The 14,565-nt window shown below is 26.6% G+C and overlaps 1 protein-coding gene across 13 annotated transcripts in view; it reads right to left on the bottom strand.

Annotated features, from left to right (window-relative positions):
* The window catches only part of LOC142324279 (RNA binding protein fox-1 homolog 2-like), a 557,441-nt gene that overhangs the window by 114,148 nt on the left and 428,728 nt on the right, over positions 1-14,565 (bottom strand). For 11 of the 13 annotated variants that reach the window (XR_012756257.1, XR_012756258.1, XM_075365183.1 and 8 more), the window contains one exon: positions 1,507-1,599. The exons of the other annotated variants lie outside the window; for them this stretch is intronic. Coding sequence is in view for 9 of the 11 variants with exons in the window: in XM_075365183.1 (XP_075221298.1) it covers positions 1,507-1,599 (93 nt within the window). In the remaining 2 variants the exon portion in view is untranslated. The remainder of the gene's footprint in view (positions 1-1,506; positions 1,600-14,565) is intronic. 13 annotated transcript variants of the gene reach the window in all.

Below are 14,565 nucleotides of genomic sequence, written 5' to 3'. Positions count from 1 at the left end.
CAATCCCTCCAAAAGATTCACAAAATACTAACAATTTCAATATAGAAAATACATATTTAAAATATGAAACTTAAAAGAGGGAAAAAGCAATTTCTGGAAAAGAAACAGGATAATTTACTCAAAATTTTAAGCAACAAATATTCTCCCTAAATTTTAAAATTATTTCTGAAAAATGCTAATAATCAACAAAGGTAAATATTTTCCCTTTAGAAATAAAATAAAAAATAAAAAGAGATTCTACAATTACTGACATTCACACTACCTTTGATTTCTAATGCATTCGTGCAAATTGTCAAAACCGGTGCAGGCATAGCTAGATATTTGTAGAACATAAAACTAAATACATAAATATAAAACAAAAAAAAAATACAAATGCAGAACACTGAATGTACAGACATGTACCATCTATTTTAATGCCTTTATTATGATAATGAAAAAATGCAAAAAGAAAATTAATAACTGTTCTTTGAGTTGATGAAAAAAACTATATATTAAAGTTTGGTAATAATAATAATAATAATAATAATAATCAGGATGATTGGGTATTAACTTTTATTAGGTTTAATAAGACCTACTGTAATAAGACAGAAAATTAACAAAAATTAAATTAACTTTAATAAAAAAACAGTTAACAGCTAGCTTAACAGGTCGGTCAACCCATTTCCAAAGAGGCTAATTTTAAATTTTAATAAAAACCATTTATTTCAGTATTACAGCAAGAATGTTACCCAATTTATAAAATAAATGTTAAAAAAAAGAGTTACTGCCAGTACCGTCTTCATCATTTAGGGGAAAACCAATAAAAATAAGTCAGATTCTCCAACTAAGTAGTCAATATTGATTAAAATTTTAAATTATACAACTATAACACATGGAAGAGAAAGGAATTAAATATTAATTATGTTAATTATTATTACTTTAACGATGCAGCCATCACCAAAAAAACACAACTACTGAAAAAATATGTTCATATTATAAATATATATATATATATATATATATATATATAATATACGTTTGTAAAAATATATATACGTAAAAAAAATATATAAAACATTAAACAGAAAAAAAATCACACAAAAGCACCACATAAGCAAAAAAGATCAGTCAGAAATAAATATATGAAACAGTTAAAAGTATGTTTGTAATGCCTTTTTTATTTAAATATTATTCGTGCAGCATTTTTAATAATTAACAGCAGACATACAATTAAGAGATCAACAGGTCAGCAATATGATAAAAAGGATTTTTAAGGTATAATTAAATAAAAGGATAAGGAAGGATATATTCATGTGTATTTTCTTAAAGGATGCCTTTGTAATCTTGTTTTGCGGTTAGTTTTTTGACTGATAAAAGTATTATTAAACAAATCTTGTGCTACCATACAATAAAAAAAAAACAAAAATTTATCACAAATAAATGTATATAGTATTTATATGTATGTATATAAATAAATCATATCTCAAAATTCATTACAGTTACAATACAATTACATATCATGCACACCTCTATTTTTCGCCCTTCAACCACGGTGCCGTGAAGCCTCTCTCGTGCTTGATCTGCGTCTGCACTATTTGCGAACGTAACAAAACCGAAACCCTGCATGCAAGACAAACAAAACATGCAATGTAAAAAAACTTTATTTTTTTTATAAAAAAAATTGATTTCTTGTATACAATTTTTTGTAATTCTTTTTTTAAAAAAAGAGGAAAAGAAAAGGTAGGATTGAATTTTTAATAAAAACAAATTTGACTATGGATTTAAATGGGGCAGCAACGTGCAACAATAAAGACGGCAAAAGATTTTGTATAATGCGTATTTATGTATCTTTATATACTGAAACAAAACAGAAAATAATATTTATAATATAGTTATAAAATACTGTACATACAAGAGCAGTCCATATTATAATAATACAGATCTGGTTCTAAATCACACTCAGGTAAAATAAACAAAATTACAAAAACAAAATAGTAATAATAGCATAAACATTATCAACTAATAAATACTATACCATTTTTCAGGTTAAAAAATGCTAGGATACTAAAACATATGATTTACATGTATAACCTAAACCTGCCTCTCAAAAAACTGTATGAATATTTATACAAAAAAAAATTATAAGATAAAAATGTAAAAAATACTAACAATAATACAATAAAAACTAAGATTTAAAAAAACCAGCATGATACGTGTCAACACTTTAAAATTAATAAATATGTAATGAATCACTATCAAATTACTAGAACTTCTTCTTCTAAAGGATGGCTATCACTAGTGTCTTTTAATGATGATAACCATCTTAAAAAAAGTTAGAAAATCCATTAAATCTGTTAACGAATCATATATTTGATCTAGGTTGGTGTCTGTTCATTAAATATTTTTTTTGTCGATTTTCTAATCTTAAAATCAAACAAAAAGAATCAACAAAATCAATATTAAATAAAATATATAATTTTGAAGGGGTTTCCTAACTGTTAAAATGGGTTTCCTTAATAGTGCTACAGATAGTACAATGAAGAAGCGAATTAACTCTGAAAAGCACTTTGGTAAAAAGTTCCAGTATTTTAAAAGAAAGTCTTTCAATATTTAACCATTTTAAGGCATAATCGATTTTTTTTAAAATAAACTATGTCAAGCTGATATTTTCTTTCAGCAAAAGAAAAGTGCACTTTTATTATAATTTGTTTTAAAATAGCTTAAAGCACATACATGGAAAAACATAAAAGTATAATAAAAATGATTATAAGTAGCTTATATTTTTTTAAGAAAAAGTAATAATAGATTTTTTGCCCAAAATTTATCATAATAAAATGTATTGCATGTAATTAAACAAAACTGATAATTATAAATTTTTAATATGCATTTTCATAACTACACTGGTGTATGAACTCATTTGAAAAAAAAAATTCAATTTATTTTCAATTTCTTCTAATAGAGGGTGCAGTTTATCTATTCATCAACAAAAAATATTTCATAAATGACTAAATCAGAAAACAAATTCATCAAAATATTTTTTTATTTAAGATTTTCCTTAGGAAGACCTACAGCATAATTACCACATAGATATGGTTTTTATTAATAGTAATAACAAAACACGAATATATTATAACAACAGATGAAATAATAAAAAAAAAAAAAAAAAAAACATTTTGTATTAGTCCTTCACAGTAATACTGCATCCAATAAGGTAATCTATCTTGAATGTTTTTTACTGCGCTTGGATAACCAGATTTTGAAATGGAAAAGAATTCAGATAAATTTTAATTAATGTACAATGAAAACTTCGACAGAAGATATTAAACTAAAATATAACACCACTAAACAATATTTTCAAGTAAATGTGTTTATATTGAACTAATATGATAAATCCCTTTTTTAACTCTGATTTATAATAACCACATTCTAAATATAATTTTGATAAACCAAAAGTAACAATTATATATCATTTAAGAATGCTTTCAGTAATTTATAAATTATAAAACTGTTCAAATACAAATTAAAGATATTCCAGTCAATTTTAGTTATAAAAATGCAATTCAAACCACCTCATGTTAAATCAACAGTTGGGTACAATATAAACTTACGTGACAATCAATAAATATGTCTATCTTTATGGATATCATATTTAATATTTTAAAAACAAAATACTTGGATAAATGTAATGTAAAAAAAAAAATTTTTCCATAAACACTAGTCAAGACCTTAATTAGCATATCAAAGTACAGAATGGCTCAGTACTATAATGTAACAGTTACTTTGTTAAGTGACTTTAAAAAACATTATTTAAAATTCAAAGTAACCAAAACATAAAAACTGACCAGTTTTTTTAAAAAATTTATCACCATTATGTTATAAACAAAATAATAGCTTTTAGATTTTCAAGATTTTGTACACTTTATAATATTAAATACAATGGATAATGGTTACGAGGTCATGCAACATTATAACAGTTGTGCTGTAATGATGATTTGGTTTTATAATTTTGTTGCATTTATATGTATGCCAGTCAATAATGTTTATAGAAAATCTTTATTTCTATTTTGTTTAAATTTTTCTTTTTACAAGGGACGATCAGAAAGTAAGTTACACCCCCTCTATGAAACAAACACATAAATATAAGATGCACATAAATATAATTTTTTTTTATTGAACAAAAAACTACATATTTTTATCTGTTTTTAGACATAAGTTAGACATAAGTTTTTCTAAACACTTTTTATACCTTATGGCAAGTTTTTCAATTTTACTCTCATAACAATTTCACCCCATTTCCTTCAACCATTTAAGGACCGCTTCCCTCAGTTCCATCATCAATAGTGAAGAAACACACCCCTCCCAGGTCTCACTTGAGATGACCAAACAGGCAGTAATCATCACAGGGTGCTAGGTTAGGGCTGTAAGGTGGATGAGACCAAACTTCCCAATTGAATTTTTGCATTAACTCCTTTGTCACATGAGCTGAATGAGGAGTAGGGGTTGTCATGAAGAAAAACAACCACATCACTCAATCTTCCAGGTCTTCGATCTTTAATGGCTTTACGCAATTTTTTCACAGTAAGATTTGGCATTAAGTGTTGTTCCTCAGGGCATAAATTCGCTGTAAACAACTTCCTCAGAAAAAGACTGTCAGCATAACCTTTCCAACATGTGGAAATGTTTTCACATTTTTTGGCTGTGGCAAATTTTTGTGTCTCCATTCACGTGATGCTAGTTTAGTCTCAGGTGTGTAATGAAGCACCCAGCTTTCATCTCCTGTGATAATTTGTTTCAAAAATTGTGGACCAGTCCTGGAATAATGTTGAAGAAAAGAAAAAGCAGACACAAAACACTGATGTTTGTGGTTCTCCGTCAACAGATGTGACACCCATTGTGCACACATCTTACGGTAACCAAACTGATCATAAATAATCACAAACACACTACCATACCTGATGTTAAGTTCACTTGCAATATCTCTAATTTTAATTCGCTGGTTACTCAAGATCATTTCATTCATACGTTCCACATTACCGTATTTTCAGTTGAAGGAAGTTCAGCACGCAGTTTGTCACTCACATTTGTTCTTCCCTTTCTGAACACTTGGCACCATTTTGTGGTGATGGGGCGTGACATTGCTTTTTAACCGTATACCTCAACAATTTGGCAATGAATTTCACAATTGTAATTTTTGCCCACAAAAATCAGACAACTGATTTTTGTGGGCAAAAACCTGTAGAGGTTTTGTCCAGCACTTCTATGCTGGACGAAACCTCTACAGGACACGCCATATTGATGACACTATATACGTGCTGAATGTCATACAGAACTGCTGCTAGGGGAGTGTGAAGACAAAAACAGAACCAGTGCTGCCACCACAAGACATTAATTTATCTCTTTCAGAGATAACATGGCAAGATGTAACTTATTTTTTGATACACCTCTCGTAATACTTTCATAATATTTCCTTAACAAACAAATCTTATTATGCATTACCTATCATATAAGTTATTCACAATTGATGCACATTTTTAAAAAATGCATTTCATGACTGAAACTGTAACATCTACAACCTTTGTATTTAAGTAAGAAGTTTTATAATTTACATATAAGAGATTCATTACACTGAAATGATATTAAAAACTGATTAATTTTATGGGATTTTCATACCTTTTTTGCAAATATATTTATTTTATTCACATATATGTTCTCATAACAGATTTAACAGTTAAAAATCTAGCCTTATATGGATTCAGGTCAACCAGTCCTATAATAAACCGATGAAGTGTGTTAACCAACTAATGCAGGAGCATAAATAAACAAATAATTTGATTTAACCATGGGCCTCAAGTACAAGCACAGAACAGATGAACATCTATCTTATATATATTTTATTAATTATGACCTCTAATCTGAGCTACTAAATCAGGAAATATGAAGTAAATATGATTTCAATTGAGGGATATAATTTATATGGTAAATTATCCAGTATATAATGACAAATATAAAAAATAAATAAATAAAAGCAAACAAAGGCTACTCTAGTTAACTGTATGAACCTACAATTTCATTTAACTCCACGAAAAAATAAATAAATAAGGTCAAGATATATCAACTACATTAAATAATACAATATTAATAACATAATAATAATATAACAATAGGATCAGAATAGCAAGGAGTTAAAAGAGGACTCTTACCCCTACTCCTTTAAAAGTACAATATATTTGCAAGCTAAATAAAAACTTTTATTAAAAAAAAAATAAATAAATAAATAAAATCATTATATATATCCAATGCACGTATATTAACATTTGCACACATACAAAATAAATCATCATGGCATAATTTTACCCACCAATCTATTTTTAAACAAGACTGTTTTGCACATAAAAATATACAACAAAAAACCGAGCAAAGGTAAACAAACAACCTATTACAAAGTAGCATATCTCAGCAATGTACTACTGTGTTACAATAAGAAAATTAATTAAGAATAACATAGTTATCATAACAATACATTTATGTAAATTATTAAGTTCAAGTTTTCAATTTAATCTAACGTAAGCTAAAAGCGTGAATATTAGAAGCGTACTTGAGATAAAACATAAATCAACACTATATAAAAAATATATATATATATAATATACATAAAATTACATAATGCTAATACATGGACATAATACAAATTACATAAATAAAACTATTAAAAATAATAATGTAGTAAATATGATAAAATCAGACAAGCACAGTGATTGATTACCTAACATAAAAATTTAAACAAAACTTAAACCTTAAATCTATAACATATACAATAATAATGATGAAAAGCATAAAACTTCTGCTCAATATTTAAAAAAATAGAATTTTCAAAACTATAAGATAGAATCACAGACAGTTTAAGATATTTAGTAGAGATAAAAAAAATACTATTTTATTATAGAAAATAAATGTTACAATTATCATAAATCAGTTATTTAGTGTAATCAATTTAAAAAACAAAATCCAAAATGATCATGGATATTTTAGTACCAGGATGGTAATGGGGAAAAATTGTTGACCACAGTTTCAACACATCAATAAACAAGATATTTGAATTTATTTGGTTTCATATGGCAGATACAATAAGAAAAATTGTTTTTCATTAATCCCATTTAGTAATTTTTATGGATGGACCTGAACTGAAAATTTCAAGAGAGAAACATAGACGACTACACCTTCCCGTAGTTTATCAAATCCTACTATAGCTTACATGTAAAAGCTATTATGAAACAACTCAAATATTTTTTCTTCTATTGAAATCCAATCCAAAATATAATAATCTCTTTGTATTACACTTTATGTGACAACAATCACAATAAATCTAATAGCGGTGATTGTGGTTATGCGTCTTAGTTTATTTGTTTATTTACACAGTAATGACAAAGTGATTCCCAATAATAATCACTATGATAGATGATAATGAATTTTGAAGTATGTGAAAAACGCCATTCCCAACCGGGACTTGAACCGAAACCCCCAGATGATTTATTATTGTTGATAACAAAACTCAATAATTTTTGTTGTTTATTTAAAATTTGTTTTGGTAGTGTGAAGGGATTGTGAAATCTTGTTTATTTATGTATTTTTTCATGAAATTATCTTCTTACAAATTTTTTTTCCAAAATTCATAAATGTGGGTAAATAAATTAACTGTGACAATTATTGATGCCTCAAGAAATATAATTTAAAATAAAATTAAAATTATTTGTAACACAGCATGGGATAAATCATAATAAAAGAATCATAAGGCCCATAATTAAAAAAAAGAAATATAATTTATGAACAATTTTGCATGTTTAAGTATAAGAGCTTAATTTAAACTAATTTGAGAATTAAAAAAGATCATGTTATCAGATTTTTAAAAACAGTAATCGCCAAAACAATATATATATATATATATATATATATATATATATATATATATATATATATAATGTAAATAAATACAAAACACGAGCAGCAATTTGAAAGCAGATCTTTAATGTTGAAGAATAAAATTAATTAAGATGATATATGAAGACAATATATGAAACATTAAAAGCCTTATTAATTCTCTTTTGAATTTTATAATTTAGATCCTCAAAATATGTTATTAAAATATCACCCTTAACTTCAAGAGTGGTATTAAAACGTTTTAAGGGTTTCTATCATATACTTTCCAAAACATTAACAAATGTTCTTGAGATGCTGTTTATAAATAACAATTGCTAGTATCTTGGAATATTTTTCTCTTCCTCTACCTATGCTTCAACATAAATTAATTTTAGAAATAGAACCCAGAAAATTACTACAGATGAAAAATAAAATTAAAAGACAAAAATATTGCAAGATGTATTTTTTTTTTGTGTGGTAAAAAGAATAAATAATATTTTCATATTAAATTTTTTCATTAATGTTTTAAATTCTTAAATTATAGAACTACTAATTTAAAAGTTAATGAGGAGGTTGATGATTATTAAACAATAATAATAATAATAATAATAAAACAGAACACAATGGTTTTAATAAGTTTCAAGTTAACTCAACTTCCAGTGAGTAAATAATTCTAAATTTAATCAAGAGCACAAACTAAAATTTTATTTGATATTTAACACTACATGCTTAAAAAAAAGAAGTATAAAAAAAAGAAGTATATGCTTAAAAAAAAGAAGCAATAACCTCCCACACTATGTTCAATACACTCTTAAATTTTTAGAGAAATTATATTTAACTGGTTATTAAATTATAATTTAAATGGTTGGAAATAGTGACAATATAACAAAAGAAAATATGTTTTAAATATTACATTATTCCAATACTTAGCAGAATTTGTGTATTTGTCCATAATAAATTTCAAAATTATAAAAAAAAAACAATTTCAACAAATTAACACATCATAAATAAATAAATCCTAATATAATTACAGAATTTAATAGCAACTGAAAATGCAGGATCCTGCAAAAATCGATTCTTGGAATTAGTGTGGTAAGTTCAACTTATCTACATACTGTGTTTTGGTGGTTTATATTTCATTTAATATTATATATAAACAGTGATTCAACAAATAAAAATGATGTTGAAAAATTTAGAAAAATATACTATTTTTCATTAGCATTCAAATTTAACAATTTTTTGAAAATGCTGTAAGTTAATAGTTTACAGAGCTAGAGAAAGAAGGGTTTCACTGAGAACTGTCTAAGAATTTCCAATTATATTGTTGGATTATAAGTGCAACAACAAATGTATTATTATTATTATATTAAAATGTCTAATAATATATTCGGAGATGATGTTTCACATCTGGAACTTCAGTGTGAGAGGACATTGGGGGCATATCTCACATTCAGTGTTGTGGTGCAGCATTTAATACAGTTTGTACAATCCTGCACGTCTCCAGAATTACTGATTTTTGGGCTTTTGGAATTATGATTTTAGGATCCAGGCAAACCTTTTCTAAGCATTTCTTTAAATTTTTGTTAATTAATCCATTTGCTGTTATCACAATGGGAATGACTTCTATTAAGTTCAGTCTATAAATTTATTTATATTCTACTGCCAGAGGGTTGTACTTGGTTATTTTATCTGTTTCAACCTTATTAATATTGTGATCAGATGGGTGAGTGACATCAAGGAGAAGAGTTTTCTCTAATATTGTATAGAACAATGTCTGGCTTATTTGCAGCATTAAATTTGTCAGTATGTATGGAAAGATCATATAATACAGTCTATAATGCTAATTTTCCAATATAGGTCTGGCCTTATATTCATAATAAGAACAATGCTCCCTGTCATCTACAAGTCCTAACTTTAATGTAAATGACTGATGAACAATGTTTACTGTAAGATTGTGGCAATGCAGATATTCTGTGTTAACCAAACTGAAGCATCCAGTTATCAAGATCAATTGTTTCTGATGATTGGTGGCATATTCTACTCATCACTGATGTTCTGATTTTCTATTAACTTTTTGTAATTGTTTGTCGCAATGACCTGGTCCTGGATGGCATGGATAAACTCTTCACTTAATCCAAATACAGACTTATCCCTTAGCCAACACATGGATACGTCCTTATTGGCATTTTCGAGAGAATGGGGAAATCTACCATGGAGTGCCTTAGATTTCCATGCTTGGATCCTATCACCGATTGTAATGATACTGGGGTAGAAATTGTCATCATTCAGTTTTAGAGGGGAGTAGCACTCGTCAGATGTAACTATTTCTTTGTGTAATGATGATGTTTCAGACCTGGAAAGAAAATATCTCTTCATTGATGCAATTTGTCTGTTACAAAGAGAGACTTCGGATCAAGAAGTAGAGGCCTTCTTTTCAAGAGATATACAAAAGTTTCACTGCAGATTTAGGTGATGCATCCTGTAGTCTGTTAATGTTGTGCATACCAAGATGTTCAGATTTTCAAGATCTGTCTGGAGCAAATGAACAACTCCAAATGAGTATGTAAGAACTGGCACACACCAACAGTTAAAGGCTTTGATTTTGTTTTTTGGGATGTTTTGCAGAGACTTTCTCTAAATACTTTCTCCAACTAATGTTGGCTTGATTTATTATTTATTATGAGGGTCTGTTTGGAACAAAGATATCTGTAAGTGTCCTTGTTATTATTATTATTATTATTATTATTTAAGATCAGGAATCACAAAAAATAAATGATATAAAACTGTTAAGGTTATTAGAAAAACTGTATAACCTTTGAACTAGAAAGTCAATTAAAAAAAAGAAAAGAATATGAATAGAAATAGTTAGTATACCAGAGTAGAAAATGTAAATAAGAAAATAACCCTAACTTTAAGGCTAATATCACTGTATCAGAACCAGAATCAAGTTTCCAAACGTCACACCATCTACAAATCTGGGAAATATACCTTATTTTAGGTAACTTAACTAACTTTAAGGAAATTATATAATAAAGTCAGCAAATGATTTTTATATACTGTGAATCCACAAACTGCATGTACATGAATTAAGATCAAAAGCAAATATACGAGTTGATAAAATGACTGCATCCCAAAACTTAAGACAGTCACGAAGGGAAATTTTCAGTTGTAGTGATACAATTTTCTATTACAGATATACTATTCTCAAGGTAACAGGTTTTTTCAACTGTTGGAATTTTCATGTTTTTTACATTATCATGTAATTTCAATCCATCTACTCCTTCCAATTGACAAAACATTTCAGTATAATTTTTAAAAAATTAATTAAAATTTTTCTATAGTATTTGATTACAATGCACAGTCAAACGCAGTACATTATTTGTATTGCTTAACATACCAAAATTTATTGATTTTAAGAGTAAAAAAAAAACTGATGTTTCATTGTTATTATTAATTCATAAATTTTTTGCCTGAATAGTTCTACAAGACGTTTGTAAATATTGAAACTACGTCAACCAGGCTTGATTAAATAATTGGTAACCAGCAAAACAGCATAAATTACCTTGTATACTTAATGATATTTCTTTCTCCATAATTTGTTAATTGCATATCAAAGTTAAAAAACTTAATATAAGCAATGATTTCATATGTTGCATTATGTTATAACTGCAGATTATTACATATAGGTTAAGCAAGAGATTAAATATAATAATAGTTACTCTGTATTCAGTAACTCTAAAGTATGGAATATATTAATAAAGAGTCAAGCATATACTGATATTGAGACCATAGATATTTATAACACAATTCTACAGGTTCATATACTTACTTTTTATTTTATGTTCCAAGAATTTCATGAATTTTGGTAAGTTATTGGTTTTTTAAATACATTTTTTGAATAATTCTAATAAAAACAAAGAAAACTGTTCCAAAAGAAAATTGAGTATTTCTAAATGTTTAATAATAATTATTATCATATACATTTGTTTAACTATAAGAGTGACATTATAAATAATATATAAGCAGTGGTAAACCATGGAGGAAAAAAAAACTACAAAAATTATTATTAGCGGTATAAGAGTTATAATATGTTTAATAAATACATGGTAATAATTTTTAAATATTCAGCATTTTATTTAATATATGACTAAAATTGTTCAATTTATAATTAAAATAACAAAGTAAGTTTTTTAATGTATTAAAAATAATATCATAGTTTTTTAACAAAATTTTTATCAAAAATAAAAAAAAGTGAATTCGTATAGTAGCACTAAAAATATTATATGCATACAAATAAACTAGTTTAAAATTATAACAATAAATTGTTATTTAACTCATTTTAATGATACAATTCTTAAAATAAAAAGTTATCTCAATAAACAATAAATCTTCCAATAACTAAACATATTTTTTCAGCCTACTTTTCAGTAAGATGAATTAAAATAAATTCATTCAACTACTTTATCACAATAGGCTGATGCTTAATTACAGTATTTCTTTTTTTTTTTAATTGAAGAAGAAAAAATTTCATCGGACTCTTGCTGTGAATGAACTCTGGACCAATTGTTAACTATCTCTCAGCTGGATTAATTAATAAATATTAATATTACTTTGATAAAAAAATAAATCAACTTGTTTAAACAAAAAGTTAATGGATGAATTAATTTATGAATATTACCGAACAGTATGAATTCTGTTAATTGCAGTGCAAAATAAAATTTAAAAAAAATCAACTTTGTACTAAATGAGGTGGAAATGAAACCATTTAGTGCTTTAATAAAAATAAAACATTATCAGTATTAAATAAATAAATAAGTTATTAGTAAATATTAAATCATATTTAAGCAATTAACAGTGGACTATTGTTTGTGAAGTTAGAAGAACTGGTATAAACAAAGGAGAAGAGATATTTGGAAGATGAATTTGAATTAGCAGTGAAATGAAGTAAAAGAAAAGGAAAAGGTTTAAAGTTTGCAGTAATGTATGTAGAGAAAATGGTTATGTAGATATGAAGATAAGTCAGAGTAAAGAAGGTAAGGCCGGCCTTCATAGTGTAAGTGATAGCATCTCGACCTTTCATCCGCAGGACCTGGGTTCAAATCCCTGTCAGGCATGGCATTTTCACATGCTACAAAAATTGTCAATCATCTCATCCTCTGAAGTAATACCTAACGGTGGTCCTAGAGGTAAAAAAGAATAAAAATTTTAAAAACCCTTCATTTGTTGATTTCACTCAAAATCCACGAAATAACAATTTAATACTATCCCTTTAATGAATTTTAAATTATATAAATACTAAACAATACTTGAAAATAGAAATATGATCTTTAAAAAATAAAAGTGTAATTAATAAACAGCAAAATGTATGTATAAAGTGGAGTAGAATTACCAAGTTAAAATTCAATAATCTTTCTTTCAAGAAATTAAGTAAATTTAAAAGTTTTTCTGGCAATAAAATGGGAATCCTAGAATTCCATCCTATAGCCTGTTGTATGCCTCTATTGCTAATGTAATGGTTTACAGTAATGTAAAATAATAAATTTTAAGGAAAAAGGTGAATTTTTTAATTAAACAAAAAAAATAGAAAAAACTTATTGTTGGTGTACTATTATTTTCATACAATCCTAAATGAAGTAATCTAGTGCATTAAAAGTCAGGTGATCAAGGTGGCCAATTAACTGGTACACCAGGTCTAATCCAGTTTAAGAAATTAGCATTCAAGTGATTTCTAGCTACTAAAGAAAAATGTAGTATTGCAACCATGCTGGATAGTCATTTGCAATCTAGTTTGTAAAGATACATCCTTCAAAAGAGCCGGCAAATTATTTTTAATGAAATGAACGTGTACATATCCTGTAAGGTTTTCATTGAAAATAAATGGTCCCAGAATTTTGTCACACATAATGCCACACCAAACATTAATGTGAAATCTATGTTGGAAACTAGTTTTCACAGTACCATGTGGATTGTCTTTGCTCCATAAATGACAGCATGGGATCTACATGATGCTCCGCGCTACCAATCTCCAAGTGCTGTAACACTTTTCATTTAAATGTTGTAATCATTTAAACAAATTTTTTAAATTGTCATTTTTCTATATTAACTATAAGTAAAATTAATATAAAAAGGAATTTATTCATAATGCTTAAAATGGCATCAAATATTACATGATTTATTCACAAAAGAAACTTGATTCCATCAGAAATACATGATTTTCATTGAACCACACTATCATCCTGAATAGAAACCATATCAATTAGTTTTTGTAATCACATCAATTATTATAATAGTTTTATCCATTGAAGAAATACAACATCTGTTTGAGAAGACAAACCAATGAGAAATGTATGTTAGTTCAAAATAGTGAAAACCTCTTTCCCAACCAAAATTTTTACTTTAATTTTATTTTCACATTAATTTAACATAGAGTAGCCATAGATATAAGTTTAATTTTACAAAACTTACACTGACTTTAATAGTGTAAATATCTCATCAAGAATATCTCATCTATATAAAATACAAATGTTACAATGCAAACAACTTAAAATCATTGTCACAATGACAAATTTCTTGAAATTTCAAATGAAGTGGCAACATCTTTTGAGAAAATTAATGCTGGGATCGACCCATTTCTGTAAGAAACATTGATTTATATAGGTTTACATATCGTTT

The sequence above is a fragment of the Lycorma delicatula genome, chromosome 4 (assembly GCF_047948215.1).
Source record: "Lycorma delicatula isolate Av1 chromosome 4, ASM4794821v1, whole genome shotgun sequence".
NCBI lineage: Eukaryota > Metazoa > Arthropoda > Insecta > Hemiptera > Fulgoridae > Lycorma > Lycorma delicatula.
This window is presented reverse-complemented; position numbering and strand designations above follow the sequence as displayed.